We start from the raw sequence: 13747 nt of genomic DNA, 5'->3' as shown, positions 1-13747 counted from the left end.
TTCTTTCAGGCCCCTCTCACATGTGACCGCTTGTGTGAATATGGCTCATTTCCTCACACACAGAAATAGGGAAGAAGTTCCTTTATCTGAATTCCTGTCGCATTGTATACCTATCTCGATTGTAGCACTAACTGTACTCATTGTGCCCTGATTTGCCCATCTCATCCATGACACTAGGATTTCCCACAGACACCTCTTAGGCATCTTTGCATATCCAACCCTCAACACAGGCGTGATGCGTCCTCAACTTTTTTAAGTACAGAGGATGAAAATGAATGAGTGTCCAGAGTACAGATTTTTCAGCTGAAGAGTATTTTTCATGCCAAACTCTGCACCTATGCTCTTGAGCCCATCTGTCTCTTTTTCTTCCCCTACAGATGCCCGTGACAAGGTACAAACATGTACCTTGCCATTCTGTCCGATAAAACCTTGCTCTGATCCTGTTCATAGCTTTGGCTTCATGCCTCTTTTCTCTTTGGTCACCAGCCTTGGTAGTCGTATAAGTCTCTAGCCCTTCTCTTCCTAGTCACCCCTCCTATTCTCCACCGCTCTACCAAAACTGCCACTCAGATGTCACCAATGGTCTTCCCAGGGTCAAATCTTAAGCTTAGACCCCATCTCTTCTCACTCTACCTTCCTTGTCGCCACTATCGTTTCTGAGTCTCTCCACACTGCAATCCCAGCTCCACAGTGATGAGATCTTTCTAAAATACTGTGATGTTCAGAAGTCACTTATTACACGTCATAGTCTACAGAATAAAGAGAACTCAATCTTCATAATCCAAGCCATTCCAATCTGCTCGCCTGTCAGAGCCTCGCCAAGAATGCCACGTTCCAGCCACATGGCAACAGCTACTCTGCGCTCTCTGAATATACTATGCACTTGCAACTTTCATGCTTTTGTTCAAACTGTCTCCCCTACAGTATCTGCTCTTTCTCTCCACTAAAACCCTACTTATCCTTCGAAGGTGAACTCGATTATCTCCTCCACTGTAAAATCCTCCCCTCATCCAGAATTTATCACTCCCTTCACTGGACTCCTAGAGCACTCTGTTGATCAATACATCTATTATAACACTTATAGCCTTATAGTACAGCAAACTATTTGAATGTCTGTCTCCTCTACTGAATCATGAGGTTTTATGGTCAAGAACTGCGTGTTATACCTTACCCCCCAAACCTTCAGAGTCTCATATATAACAGACGTTCAATAAATACCTGTTGAATTTAATTGAATTAACTTGAATCAAGGAAGCTCCAAACAATAGCAAGGAACACCAAAACAACATCCACTGTTCCTTGAAATTTACTCAGAACTCAGAACTTAACCAATCTACCAAGTACTGCAAAATTCAAAATATTTCCAGGTGAAATTTTATACTGCAGCAGATGTTTCCACCCACAGACATGCCCTCAGGTTATTACTTTTTGCTTCTCGAAATTCAAGTTGTCTCGCAAAACGTCTCCAGAGACCAGCTCTCCCTCCAGATGTGTCAGCTGACCCTGAAGAGTCTCCAACTTCTTTTCTGCTTTCTGGGCTCTCTGTAGAGCTCTCTGGTGAGACCCAGACTCATTTCCCAACTGTTCAACAAGCTCAGATATTTGGGCTTCAAGCTGGAAGACCATCTGGAAACAAAGAAACAGAACAAGGATAAGCCTTGTTTCAGATGCAACAAAGTGTTAAAATCTACTGCTTAGCGGAAGGGACAAAACTATTTATAACACCAGCTTCCAGATTCTCTGCAACAATTAACTTAAAAAAATAGGTAATGGATAGCTGCATTTGCCTCTGCTTGAAATAAATCTACACTCGTTAGCTAATAAAATATTTTACTGGTATTTTTAATTTTTATATAATTCCTTAAACAGGTTCCTCGAGAAGTATTTCGGGAAAACACTTACTCCTAAAACTACTATTAATTTAGGAGTTTCAAAGCTTAGTTGGAAAAAGAATTCAGACAGAAAGTACTTTGAAAACTTTTGAGTTTTCAAAGTACTTTGAGTTTTCCAGAGAAACTCTTTCACCACATATACCAGATTAAGATTATACAATGAGGTAATCTTGATAGGTAACCTTGAGACATTATCAGGAATTCAAGGGCAGAAAGATATTTTTTCAAGCTTTTTTTAGAACTTTCTATTGCATATTGGTTACTCATGCACTGAAGTGCAGTGGTACTGCGTCTGTGCTGAATAGTTTTGGAGTAATGTCATCGTTTCAGCATTTGAAAGGGCAAAATTCCACTAATATAATGACTCTAAATACGGTCAATAGCAGAGTATAAGAAGGCAAGGAAATCTGATCACCACCTCCTCTTCTAAAGCATAAAATCACTATTTCTCCATTAAAGGACCCAAAACTCTACACAACCCCCTACCTTGCCCAACGCTTCCATCCTTTCCTGGAGTTTCCCTCTCTGTCCTGACCTTCCCTTAAACCAAGAACTTAAATTTACCAAACACCTCAAGTACACTTTGAGATTACTCAGATTGATTCTGCCAAATCCAATTTTCAGAAAATGTTGAATTCGATAAAAACACCAAGTTTGAGGTGATAAATTTGTTTGGCTTTGATGGTTTATTTTGGAAGAAGAAAGGGGAAAAGTAGTAGATATTTACATAATACTCAGTACCATTCTCACAGAAATTAATATATCTTGACGGTCTCAGGCTTACAGTCTCAGGTTAAAAAAAAAAAAAATTCCTGTTTGCCTATCTACAAACAACCAAATTTAAAGGCAAGAAGACATTCAAGCTGTCTTCAACTATTTAAAAAGCGATTATATAGAAGAATAGTAGGATTTGTTCTGAGTTGCCCTCAGAGCTCAAGTTGAGGACCAAAAGGTATAAATCAAAGAATCTTACTCTAAGGTAAAGAATTTCCCCCAGTCCCAATAATTTCAAAGTGATACATACTCACTGTATAAGAAGATTCATTACGGACAAAAACAAAAGTGTAAATAAGCAAAACTAATTCCCATGATCCCACCACCCAGAGGCAACAACTATTAATATTTTTTAATAATTTATTTGTATGTATTGCTAAAATATAGTTGAGATATTATATATGCAATTCTGTGGGTTTGTTTTTACCTCATATTTTAAGCATCTTCACATGTCAGGCAGTGGAGTTCCCAGTCACTGGAGAAGGCTAGAATTGGGCCAATCAAGGAAGGTTAAATTACTTAATCTCTGAACTCTCTAATTTTGTCCTTCTAAGGCTCTCAAGGTCTGAGGCCTATAATTCAATTAATTCTATACTCCTTTGGGTGTTTAAAATCAGCTATTTGATGGCAAGCTGCTCAGCATCATATCCAAGGAATTCCATTTCCAAAGGAAATTTATAATTTCATTATAGACTATGAGGCTTTAAGAACCCTCATTTCATGTTTCCTACCTTTAGTGCAATAGTAGATCTGACCTTAATGCAAAAATGCATTAAGTACCATATACAAAGTAACCTACAGAACAAGGGCTATCAAACCACGTCCTCAAGATACTGGCTCCTAAGGCACTGTCTAATGATACTATGTTGTACAAGGATGACACGTTTCTGTGCAACTGAAAATGTGGTTTCACACTGGACTCCCAGTAGAAAGTAAGTCTTTCCACCTGAAGATCCTTCCACAGTTCTCCTGTCTCACAGTTCACCTGGAAAAGAGAATGAAACCAAAGAGCTAACAGATGCGGAAAATCTCAGCTGGAGAGATGGAAAACTGTGTGATCACTTAGCCACAGTCAACACGCTGCAGACCTTACCAGAGGAGAGCAAAGTCTTCAATGGAAATCAATCAGTAATGACCTCGAGCAAGTGCAGTAACTAGACTCAGAGAGTGATAATGACCCTGAAGGAAGAAGCAGACACCTGATGTAGACCAGACTGTGGAACAGGGACTTTAAAGTGAGACAGTCCTGATTCCAAGTTCTCACTCTACCACTCACCAGTGTGTTAACTGAAGCAAGAAATTAACCTCTCTGAAACTCATAGACTTTGCTATGATGAGCAGCTGAGCTAAATGAGATAATCCGAGTAGCCCGGTATCCCATACCCAACTGAAGTTCAATATATTGCATCCACTTTTTTTTTATTAACATCTTTATTGGAGGATAATTGCTTTACAATGGTGTGTTAGTTTCTGCTTTATAACAAAGTGAATCAGCTATACGTATACATATATCCCCATATCTCCTCCCTCTTGTGTCTCCCTCCCACCCTCCCTATCCCACCCCTCTAGGTGGTCACAAAGCACCGAGCTGATCTCCCTGTGCTATGTGGCTGCTTCCCACTAGCTATATATTTTACGTTTGGTAGTGTATACATGTCCATGCCACTCTCTCACTTCGTCGCAGCTTACACTTCCCCCTCCCCGTGTCATCAAGTCCATTCTCTACGTCTGCGTCTTTATTCCTGTCCTGTCCCTAGGTTCTTCAGAACCTTTTTTTTTTTTTTTAGATTCCATATATATGTGTTAGCCTACAGTATTTGTTTTTCTCTTTCTGACTTACTTCACTCTGTATGACAGTCTTTAGGTCCATCCACCTCACTACAAATAGCTCAATTTCGTTTCTTTTTATGGCTGAGTAATATTCCATTGTGTATATGTGCCACATCTTCTTTATCCATTCATCCGATGATGGACACTTAGGTTGCTTCCATGCCCTGGCTATTGTAAACAGAGCTGCAATGAACATTGTGGTACATGACTCTTTTAGAATTATGGTTTTCTCAGGGATATGCCCAGTAGTGGGATTGCTTGGTCGTATGGTAGTTCTATTCTTAGCTGCATCCACTTTTATCATCAGTATTACTCCTCCAGTATGTGGGTTCACTCAGTCCTTTGCTTTTCTTAGTTTATGGAGCCTTTCAGGAATTATGTTATATCGTGTTTCTCAAACTCTTTTCAGCCCATAGAGCCTGTTTTTCAACTAGAAGTCTTTCTGGTAAAGACAAATAAGGAATAAATGTGTTGAATCAGAGGTGAGGGGGTCCCTCCTGCATCCTCACCCTGGGCGGACCTGAAAGCGTTCCATGGAACCTGCAGACTCGGCAGAGTGTAACTTTTAAAAACACCAGGATGGCTGACCTGTGCAGAACCTACCCAACCTCCCTGCCAAGATTCTGGCGTCCAGAGAGGAGGAAACAGCTATGAACTTCCCTATATTCTATGCACCACAGAACTTACCTGCATACGCTTACCTAGATCTCCATGAATATGATACCACCAAGTCTTTTCAAAGTTAAATTTACATATTTTTATTCAAATAAATTAACATTCCAATCTGACTCAGTTCTTGGGAACACCAAATGCCAATGCCCGGGTGAAAATACGTGTCCCATCGAAACTGTAAAGTTGTGTCGTGTTTCTCACACCAAGAAATGTGATTTTCTTTCCTTTTTTTTTTTCTCCTCCTTTTTCTTAGTACCATTTGTTAATATATCCCTGATACTCTGTGGCACAAGATGTGCCAGGGGTTTCAACACTAGAGATACATGGAATAGGGCAGGGAAGAGGGGGTGGATTGTAATAAAGAATATATATCTCAATTTTTTAAAAACAAAAAGAAGGCCCTGAAATAAATCATACTTCAAAAACAAGCAGCTTGGATTTTGGAAGTGAAGTCATAATGCCCTAACAGAATTAATTTACTTCCCAAGGACAAGTAGTTGTTGATTTTTCCAGAGAGGGAACTTTTGCCCTAAGATTAAACCCAATGGAAACATGAGAGCTCAAAACTGAAGAGAGAGCCACTCAGGTCACTTAAGGGCCAGTGCCTTTTGGACATGGACAATTCTCTTCTGATTACTGAAACTAGATTTTCACTTAAGAAATACACAAAATAAGTTATCAGGAACCAATCAAATTATCCTTCCTTCTTGTCAGTACGTATGGCCAACTTTATGGACAGGCTAGCCCTACACCTGTCATACATAATAAAAGTATGACATACATAATAAAAGTTGTGTATGTCAACTTTTATTATGACTTGAATTGGGTCACCCCAAAAGAGATGCGGGGAAGTCCCCTGGTGCCTCAGAATGTGACCTTATTTGGAAACAGAATCTTTACAGAGATAATCAAGTTAAAATGAGGTTTTGAGGATGGGCCCTAATCCAATAGGACTGGTGTCCTTATTAAAAGAGGAAATTTGGAAAGAGAGACACACAAGTAGAAGGAAAATTATGTGAAGACACAGAGAGATCATGGTCCATAAGCCAAGGAATACCTGAGGCTACAGAAGCCAGGTGAGAGGTGCGAAACAGGTTCTCCCCTGCGGCACTCAGAAGACACCAATTCCAACACCTTAACTTTGGACTTCAAGCCTCCAGAACTGTGAGACAATACATTTCTGTTGTTTAAGCCACCCAGGTAATGGTACTTTGTCATGGCCATTCTAGGAAATTAATACACTATAGAGGCTGGGAGAGCTGAAATCTCTATCTGTGTACTTTCCCAGATGCCCTTGTAGCCAGGGGTGACTATAGAACATAATACTGGACAATTAAATGTCAAAGGAAGTCTACTTGAAGCTTCTGGGCAAACGTTTGGTTTAGGATATTGGAGGATTAAGAACAGAGCAGAATGATGAGATCAGAAGGGGGAGTGTGGGAGTTGCAGAAACATCTCAGGTCCTTTATGGCATCGGATTGCTTCCCCAGAGCTCCCACACCAGACTGGAAAAGCTCCAGTGGAGGATGTACAGCCTTGTGTGTGCTCTAAAGCAGGACAGACGAGCTGTCTAGATAAATGTTTGTAAGGTTGTACTAATTTGTCTATAATGAAGGAGACGACATGGAAATCCCTCATGGTCCTGTCCTCTCTGTACAGGTCAATTCTCAGCCAGGTGACTAGCCAGTTTGGAAACATCTAAAAGTTAAAAAACAAACAAAAAAACACTTTGCCTCAAGATTCTAAACTAAAATCTGAAAACGTCACAGCTTCCAGTCATTGTGTAAGAAATCATTATTTCAAAAACACTTGTTACGAGTGTCCTGAAATTTCAGGCGGCATAACATCGAAATACTCATTTAGAATTCCTGGGAACCCGACAGTAGAACATTCCTCTAAGAGAGTGGTTTTCAACTAGGGACAATTTCACCGCCCACTCCCCAGCCCCAGGGACATTTTGCAATGTCTAGAGACATCTTTGCTTGTCACAAACTGGGGAGAAGAGGAGGTACTATCGGTATCTAGTGGGTAGAAGCTGGAGATGCTGCTAAACATCGTACAATACACAGAACGGCCTTTACAACAAAGGATTATCCAGCTCAGAACATGTCAACAGCTGAGATACCCTGCTCTAAGATATAGCAAAGCATTTAAAAAGAAAATTAGATTTTGTTATAATCAGAAGAGCATGGAACAAGTAGAAATGACTTACTGAAAAAGTGTGGGTCGTGTCCTGAGTTCTACCCCGAACTGCAACTAGAGGAGAGTGAAAATGAAGAGCGAAGAGGTAAACAAGAAAAGCAATGTTCAGTAAGTAGGAGTCACGGTGAAGGGGAGAATTTGCCAGGCCCTGAGCACAAGGGTATTACTCAAGAGTGGACTGTGTGTTTATCCACGGCAGCTGGCAGGGCGTTGCAGCCTCCTCAACAAACAGATTCATCAAACTGCAAAGCTCCCATTCTTCAGAAACATTTCTAAGACAATATATAGAATCCATTTTCTCCTGATTTTACTTGAAGAGGAGTCACACAAGGTGCCAGCTATATGCTTGATTTCAGGCTTCTAAATAGTGAGAGCAGCTACTGAAAAAAATTACAGGGTAGGAAAGGCGGACAAAGGCACTAAAAACACTGAATCATTCTCATTTTTATGAGGAGAGGGAGAAGGCATATCCAGCTTAACCAATTTACATCATTTTGCTTTAGAAAATAAACATATACTTCATGCTGACAACTTTATGCCATGTTTCACATGCTGGAATTAAAATAGTTTTAGGAAAACATTTGGGAAAATAGAAGAGGGAAGCAATAAAATGAAATGGCAAAGATCCATTAGCTATTGGAGTACGTCTATTACTATTCAAGGTAAGTCACTTGAAGTTTTTCCCAGTCCTATAAATAATTCCCTTCCCCAATCCAGGACCTATATGTGTACTGCATCACAAGATAAACTGAGTCACTCTCAGAGACCCACACATGTTACAGGGGTGAACATTTTATATCCACAGAGAATCCTACACTTGAACAAAGGAGTCACTAGGGCTGCTCCTGGAGTACATGTGAATTTTGCAGTTTTAAAGGGAATTAAAAATGTTTTATCGGGACTTCCCTGGTGGCGCAGTGGTTAAGAATCCACCTGCCAATGCAGGGGACACAGGTTCAACCCCTGGTCCAGGAAGATCCCACATGCCATGGAGAAACTAAGCCCGTGCACCACAACTACTGAAGCCCACGCGCTCTAGGGTCCACGAGCCACTATCACTGAGCCCACATGCTGCAAATACTGAAGCCTGTGCACCTTGAGCCTGTGCTCCGCAACAAGAGAAGCCACTGCAGTGAGAAGCCCGCGCACCACAACGAAGACCCAATGCAGCCAAAAATAAATAAATAAATAAATTTATTTTTAAAAAGAAGTTTCATCACTAAAGGAAATTTACAAATGCAGCCCCGAACTTTGAGTTAGTGATCACTTTGAGTTTTTTAGGATCATTAAAAGGAGGAAAAGTGCATTTTCTCCTTTCAAGCAAAAAAATGAACTCAGTAGAAGAAATAGTTCCTAATGGAATTATACATAGAATTTGGATATTATTTACCTTAAAACCTCATTAATTAGGACTTCAATAATCTGGATTTGAGGATAGTTTAAACAGAGTGTGGGCTGAAATTAACTCAGCTAAGCAAAGCTTTATAGAAAATGAGACTTGCTAATAGTATAAATAAGGTAACAAAATTAAGCAAGCTTCAATCATATGTGTGATTTCAACCATTTTTAAATCCACTTGTTAAATAGGTGCCCTGAAAGACTGTTCCAGGTACCAACACATCAGGAAAAGGAGGCGAGGAGGGGAGGAGGGGCCAGGGCAGCAATAGTTAATGTTTAGTATTGCTATTTGCCAGACAGTGTGTTAAGGACTTCCCAACAATTTTTTTTCATTTAATGCTTACAACAAACAACAACCTGAAGAGGCAGATACAGTTGCAGGTCCAGGAACTCTTATCTACAATTGCAAAATCCAAAAGGATCTGAAAGCTGACGGTTTTTTTCCAAAAGTTATTTGCTAGCAAAGCTTGACCTAACAGGATTTGGCAACAAACCCTGACCTGAAGTGACCGAGGCTATTCACAGTCTTGGTGGGTCCCACACAGCAGAGCTGCTCACAGCTTTGGCCACAGAAGATGAATGTGGTGATTATGGGGTGTTGTCCCAGACCCCACTGAGGAGGAATATGGAAGGGTGCTTTCTCCATTACCTTTCTGGGGACAATTTTACCTTCCTAAACACTGAAAAATTCTGAATTCAAAACCACAGCAGGATCCAAGGTTTGCAGATAAGGGGTGTGGACCCTGGGCTGTTCCCGTACAGCAGGCCAGGAAACAAAATCTCAGAGGCTGTCCTCTCAGGAACCTGCCCAAGGTCCCATCTGGAGCAAGTGAGTGTGCAGTAGAGACCAAGATTCAGCCCGGGTAGCTCTGAGTCCAGAACCCGCATGGTAGTATGCGGTCAGGCTTCGGGACTATAATTTATAATTGAAAGTAGTACAACCACATTTAAATGCTACTTTTAACTAACGCAGACAACCCACTCACTTACTGAGTATGCTGAATGAAGCATCTGACTGTCCTTCAGAAGCCTGTACGCAGCCATCGCCCACTCACCCGTTTCCCGCTCTCTTCCCGGTCGCCCATTTCTCGAATCCTCTCCAGAATGGCATCCTCCGTGGGCCTAAGCGTGCCCGAGCTGCTCCTCAGGAGGGCTGCAATTTTCTCCCTACGTGAGGAGTACTCGCTCTGCGAGGCTGTGGCTGCAGCCACACTGGCCTTCAAACTCTTCTCCAACTCCAGAGAGCTTCTCTTCAAGAGGTTCAGCTCCTGCTTTGAGGCATCCCAGACCCGCTGGCCAGCAAGCAGCCTTTCTTGGAGGATCTTAACTTCCCTTTCAAGAGCTTCTTTCTCCTCTACAGCACTGAGCAAGTCCTAAAATAATTTCGGAAAGTGAGGACAGTAGCATTATCAGCTAAGGAGGGGAACCTGCATTTGCTTCTCATTTACCTTGCTTGCTAATAAGTTCAAGGAGTTAGGGTTAAATGCTCATTCCATTTTTAATTTTAGGTGCCCTATCCTCTCTTCATAAAGTTGTTCAATTGTAAAGCTATGTTAGGTAAATTTAGATGTCTGAAAAAGAGAAGGGATATAAAATCAGGGCTAGAAAAAAAAGAAGGAAACTGACATATAAGCCTTTTCTATGTGGACCTCTGGAAAGAGTTAATAAAAACAAATCATTGGCTAACATACTACTAGATTCGATCCATATATAGAATATGTTTACAGGCCTATGTGTTCTTAAGTTTGGTATAAATGGAAATTGATGTTGAGTAAACAGTAAACTCTCAGAGTCCTAATAAGTCACTAAAAGTTATTTGAATGAAGATGTCTCCCCTTAAAACTATTTTAAATAACAGGTAGAATTATCATAAAAAATCATTGTATAAAGGAGAGTAGGGCTTCCCTGGTAGTGCAGTGGTTGAGAGTCCGCCTGCCGATGCAGGGGACATGGGTTCGTGCCCCAGTCCGGGAAGATCCCACATGCTGCGGAGCGGCTGGGCCCGTGAGCCATGGCCGCTGAGCCTGCGCGTCCGGAGCCTGTGCTCCGCAACAGGAGAGGCCACAACAGTGAGAGGCCCTCATACCGAAAAAAAAAAAAAAAAAAAAAGGAGAGTAAAATCTTTCTTTCAATATTCATTGACTGTGTATCCCCCTGTCTCATAAAAATAAAACCAATACTGATAGGACCTGAAGAAAGGAAATAGAAAGGAGTAGCCATTTGGTGGGTGGGAGGATTAAAAGTTAGAGGGAGATAGAGTACCATACTGAGAAGAATAATTTCAAAGAATATGATATGTATGATTAGGTTTGTAAAAATAAAGGGCATTGAGGAAGTTACCAGTACACCTACTTCTATTTACTATATGTAGAATGGTCCAAAGAGGCATAAAAAGGATATCTTTAAAATTCATTTAAAAAAAACACTTGTGGACATCAAGTTCCCAACTAAGTGAATTCACATCAAATAAGATTAAGCAGTCGGTTAGCCAGCACTGCTATAATACTGTAGTCTAGGTAAATGGCAAACATATTTTTGGTTTTTATTTAAAATAGTATGTTAGGGGCAAAAATAACTAAAAAGAAACCATATCGTCAAATAACAGATTCTACGTCTAAACTGGCCAGTTGACATTTCAGGCTGCTAGTTAAAATGCAATCATCCCTTTTGCATTAGAGCTTGAAGACAGGAAGAATGTTACTTGAAATGCTACCTCCTACCTTTTATTTTAAAAAAAAGAAAGAGAATATCTTCCTTTTTTTTTTCTGGTGATTTTTTTTTTAAATCAAGGAAGTCTTGGGCATCAATTTAAATGAATGGTGGATGTAGGTAGTTAGAGAAAGCTGCCCCTTTCTGAGATGTAATAACTAAACTAATTATAGAAACTAGTTTGTGAAATGCTTTGCTTCTCCAGGTCCTGGCACCAGCTCCATTTCCCCACTGCCTTTCCAAACCAGTCGTCTGTGCAGAGAAGTCCCATTATTACTGCTAATTAAATTATGTACACTTTATCACAGATACAATATTTTAACACTTTACAGATTTCTTTTCAGATAGTGATACAGTAGCTGCTCAATTAGAGTAACCAGTATCCGCCTTGGCAATAATAAATTGGGCCCATGTATTACTCAGAAACTACCATCTAATGTGTGGTTAGAAAACTGAGGTCCTAAATTCGATGATGCAGGGATGAAAATTAATCCTAATCCCCTCAGAGTTCTAAAACTTGATAGGAAATTACATATTAACTTTTACATTGAAAGAAAGTCCCTAATGCAAAAGAGGGGAGTTTCCATGACCAATGGAGAGACATTTTTAACCAGGAATTTACAAAAGATCCTAAAAATACACAAAAAATATATCAGACACTTGAGTACTATAGACTTACTGTCAGTTTGGAATAAACTAATCAATCAGCAGCTTACAGCAGGAGACCAATAAACACCATTAAAATATTTCAGCTATGAGGCATTTTTTCCACCCCAATATCAGACTGTTTTCTCACTGCCTTAGAGACCAGGGTCAAAACAGTCTTCTTTAACAAATCCAAAGCACCAATGCTTACGTCTAATAAAAATCAGAAAATTCTTTTGTGGTCATAGAATATAGTGGCACATGGCAGCAGGTCAGATTTTTTTTTTCTGGACACATTTCAGCCCACAGAACTATATGCTGTTTCTCGTATGAAATGCAGACTCGGGAGCCAGCGACAAGGCCTTGGGGACCTGCTCCCCCAGTGCTCTGATTAAGCGCTTCAGAATTCAGAGGCACGCGGCCGATCTGCTGGAAACAGATGTCCTCAGACTGAAAATGCAATTACTTGTACAGCTATTGGGAGACAGCGGCTAGAGTCGAGTCTTGTTGCATGGCTACCTCAAGGATACACTGAAGTAATGTGACATTGGTGTCGACGGCCAGGACCTCGGGACTGCTGTCAGAGCACACTGACACACAGAACAAGAAACAAGTAGCTCCCTGAGAGCAAAATCAGGGCTGACCTCCACAGAAGAAATCGCACAGGCAAATGAGCACAGACCCTATCAAGACAGTGACAGGGATCACTTTAAAAAATTTTTAAATTAACAAATCTTTAGATTCAGTGCTGCTAATGCAACAAAGTATAATGACCCCTTCACAATTACTTTTAACAAAAACATTTGTAAATAATAAGATCAAGGTGTTCAATTTAATTTCCCAATTAAATGCACTAAGTAATGAAATCATTCAAAGGTTTGTGTTTTTAAAACACAATTGATTCCTATTACAATGTTGCTAACCATCCTATGGATTTGGATATGCCTGAGATCAAACTGCCTCTCAAAACTAAAATGACTAATTATCATCAGGGTAGAAAACCTCTGGCTTGAGCTTAATTCATCCAACCCTAGACAGATTTCATAAAATTAAAAATTCGTTGGTTATTTCTACCTACTACAGTTAACATTAACAAAAAAACTCAGAAATTCCCCCAAACATGTCCTCTCATACATTGCTGGTGGAAGTGTGAATAGGTATAATTTTGATATAAATATCTAAAACATGTAATATGCACAATATCCTTTGGCCCTGTAATTCCATGATCTATTAGAGTGGAAGCTGCAGAGTAACATTTTACTTCAAAATGAGGAAGACCTTTCCCAAATCTGAGCTGTCCCAGTGGCATAATCAACCTTGGAAAATAATAAGAATTCAACTTAAATTTGAAATTCCCATTATTGACAAACCCGATACAAGTTAACAATAAGTTTAACTGTCCATGAGGCCAGTGTGTTCCTGGGCTTCGCTTCAGTACTGCAAAACGCTCTGCCCTGAACTGGTCAGACTGTGCCTGGAGGACCATGGACAGTTCCCAGCTGAAATTTTAAGAGGGACATTGTCAAAATGGAATGAGTTCTGCATCACATGCTAGGATTAGACCCATAATAAAAATATTTATGCAATGATGTTATTTTAAATTCTGTTTTAATTTACTTTAAATG

General features: G+C 40.2%; 1 protein-coding gene across 1 annotated transcript in view; it reads right to left on the bottom strand.

The window, feature by feature from the left end:
* The window catches only part of CCDC170 (coiled-coil domain containing 170), a 53280-nt gene that overhangs the window by 19664 nt on the left and 19869 nt on the right, over positions 1-13747 (bottom strand). The window contains 2 exon segments of the mRNA XM_030853153.2: positions 1426-1626; positions 9824-10141. Coding sequence (XP_030709013.2) covers positions 1426-1626; positions 9824-10141 — 519 coding nt within the window.

The sequence above is a fragment of the Globicephala melas genome, chromosome 14 (genome assembly GCF_963455315.2).
Source record: "Globicephala melas chromosome 14, mGloMel1.2, whole genome shotgun sequence".
Classification (NCBI taxonomy): Eukaryota; Metazoa; Chordata; class Mammalia; order Artiodactyla; family Delphinidae; genus Globicephala; species Globicephala melas.
The sequence above is the reverse complement of the archived record's forward strand: the minus strand, read 5'-3'. Positions and strand labels throughout refer to the sequence as shown.